At 40.0% G+C, this 2,155-nt stretch overlaps 2 protein-coding genes across 3 annotated transcripts in view; both read left to right on the top strand.

Moving 5' to 3' along the window:
* LOC109958414 (heparan-alpha-glucosaminide N-acetyltransferase) overlaps nucleotides 1–1,602 on the top strand; it is a 25,776-nt gene extending 24,174 nt beyond the window's left edge. For both annotated transcript variants that reach the window (XM_020597074.1, XM_020597039.1), the window contains exon 20: nucleotides 1,355–1,602. In XM_020597074.1, coding sequence (XP_020452730.1) covers nucleotides 1,355–1,395 — 41 coding nt within the window. In that variant the 3' untranslated portion in view covers nucleotides 1,396–1,602. The remainder of the gene's footprint in view (nucleotides 1–1,354) is intronic.
* Nucleotides 1,603–1,611: 9 nt separating this feature from the next.
* Nucleotides 1,612–2,155, top strand: part of ret (ret proto-oncogene receptor tyrosine kinase) — a 19,462-nt gene continuing 18,918 nt past the window's right edge. The window contains exon 1 of the mRNA XM_020597016.1: nucleotides 1,612–1,705. Within this exon, the coding sequence (XP_020452672.1) occupies nucleotides 1,633–1,705 (73 nt within the window). The 5' untranslated portion in view covers nucleotides 1,612–1,632. The remainder of the gene's footprint in view (nucleotides 1,706–2,155) is intronic.

Below are 2,155 nucleotides of genomic sequence, written 5' to 3'. Positions count from 1 at the left end.
AAGTGCTCTAAACTTGTTGTCATAAGATACCATTGTGGTGCCACATACCACATCTCCTTGTCTGTATTGATTCTTTATTGAGCATATGTCTCACGATACCTATAGTCTGTCATATGGAAACTTTATCCCAGATACAATGCTCTCATGCAGACCGCTCAGCATCTTATGTCACACAGTGATGCCCACATTCTCCCTTGATGCAGCAGCATTATATAGCGTAAGTGAGCATGCGAGTGTAGTATCTGCTTATCAGATCATTTATATTAATATCACTAAACAACATGATATTTTGAGGATTTTCAAAACCTTTTGTGAAAAATTTTAAACAGCTTTATTTGAAATGTGTCGTATTGTACAGAATTAAAAGTTAAATTAGTGCTGAGTGAATGAAACTACCAAAAACAGAATATAATGGTCAGTCTGGGGTTTAATGGGCTTTCAGTTTGTTTTTCATTTTAAGAGCAAGTTCCAAACCAGAATGATTCAAGAATGATATGCGTACAAACATGTCCAAACTGACTAACAGTATTTTTTCACTTAGCATTTTCTTTATAGTTTCTTTCAGTAATTTCTTCCTTAACTCTTCTTTAATCACATGTTTAAATATACCAAATTTTTTAAATCCAACTGAAACACTGAAGCCAGTTAGATTATACAAAAGAGCTGAGGTGTGTTGGCCATATGTTTTTCCAGTTGTGGAAGGTAGCTGGAGTTTCTGAGGATCCCTGCTGCCCCTTCTGCTGCCCACTGAGCTCCAGTGATTTTGCTCCATGCAGGGACATTAACTGGAGAGCGATCGCTGTGTGACTGACCGGTGTCCTGCTCGAGGCTGCAGCAATGCATCACTGTACACTGCCCAGTCACAGAGAGATCCCACTTTAGCCTCAGACACATTCAGAGACCTGAGAGGGGAAAGGTCCCACAGTGTCTGACCAGACTCATACAGTTGGTATCACAGGAGTTAGCTATGAAGTATTAATCTATGTGGTGTTTTCAGCTGCATCTCAGCAGTGAACTAGATTATTATTCATCCAAAAACTCTGTTCACATGATGCTGGGCCACTGAAATCCTCTTCTGAATGACACTTGAAAATGATTTAATCAGCTACAACACTAAATAGGGTTAGATGTGAAATCGTGATTATAGCAAAGATAAAAGTCATACATAAATTATAACAAGGCTGTTATAATGAAGCACTGGTTAAAACACCTCATATCCTTTTTTTTAAACTGTGCCTGTACTTTTAAATCGAGCTGCTGTGCATTTAATGATAATTGTTAATAATTTTCCGCCTGCAGAGTGTTAATGAGATGACTGACCTGCTGTTAAATGTTGCTCTTAAATTTCCTGTAGATGCTGTGCTGCCTGCTGCCGCGGAAGCAGCGGGGCAGTGAGTAGTGAAGCAGTGAACCTCCTCCCCCCGAGCAGGCAGTCAGCCCAGCAGCAGCGCGTTTATGGGACACTGAGGACTTCATTTGACTGCGCGGCGCCGCGCACACAGGACGCACATTGGTTTAATCAGCGCATTTGTTTATTTTATCGCTTTGATTAAAAAGAAATTCTTCGTCCAAAGGAACATTTTTCTTTAAACCGCGTTTTTATTCAGAAACTTTCACTTATGGTTGGCGAAGATGGGGCCAAGTTGTGGTTTCTCTCCAGGGAACATCGTTGTGGTGCTGGTGGTGGTGGTGCTGCTGCTGGAAGGTAATGCTGATCCTCGGATGTATTGTTAGGCTCATCCTGAAGGAGCACAAGATGAAGCAGATATGTATGGTGATTTACGCGAAAAGGATGAAAATGAACCGTCAATCCATTGGATACGATTTGATTTTATTACACTTAATCTCCGCTCAATTTGAAACATTCTTTTAATCTGGCAGCATCACCTTTTAAGCAATTTCTTCTCATGCTGTTCTGTCAGTGATAAAGTGATGCGCTTTAAAATGACCAAATTTGTGATTCTCTGCAAAGCGTATTGATTTTAAAAATGAGGAGAAGAGAAAATACAGAGGAATAATTTCTGAGCTGCATTCAGAGTAAACCCGAGGTCTAGATCCCAACTGTAAAATTACACATGAATTTGGCTGCTCCTCTGTAAATCGCTTTGCTAAAACTGCAATATTTTGCAATCTGTGTGAGTTTTAAGTCTTTCCC

The sequence above is a fragment of the Monopterus albus genome, unplaced genomic scaffold (assembly GCF_001952655.1).
Source record: "Monopterus albus unplaced genomic scaffold, M_albus_1.0 scaffold3.1, whole genome shotgun sequence".
NCBI classification, from domain to species: Eukaryota; Metazoa; Chordata; class Actinopteri; order Synbranchiformes; family Synbranchidae; genus Monopterus; species Monopterus albus.
This window is presented reverse-complemented; position numbering and strand designations above follow the sequence as displayed.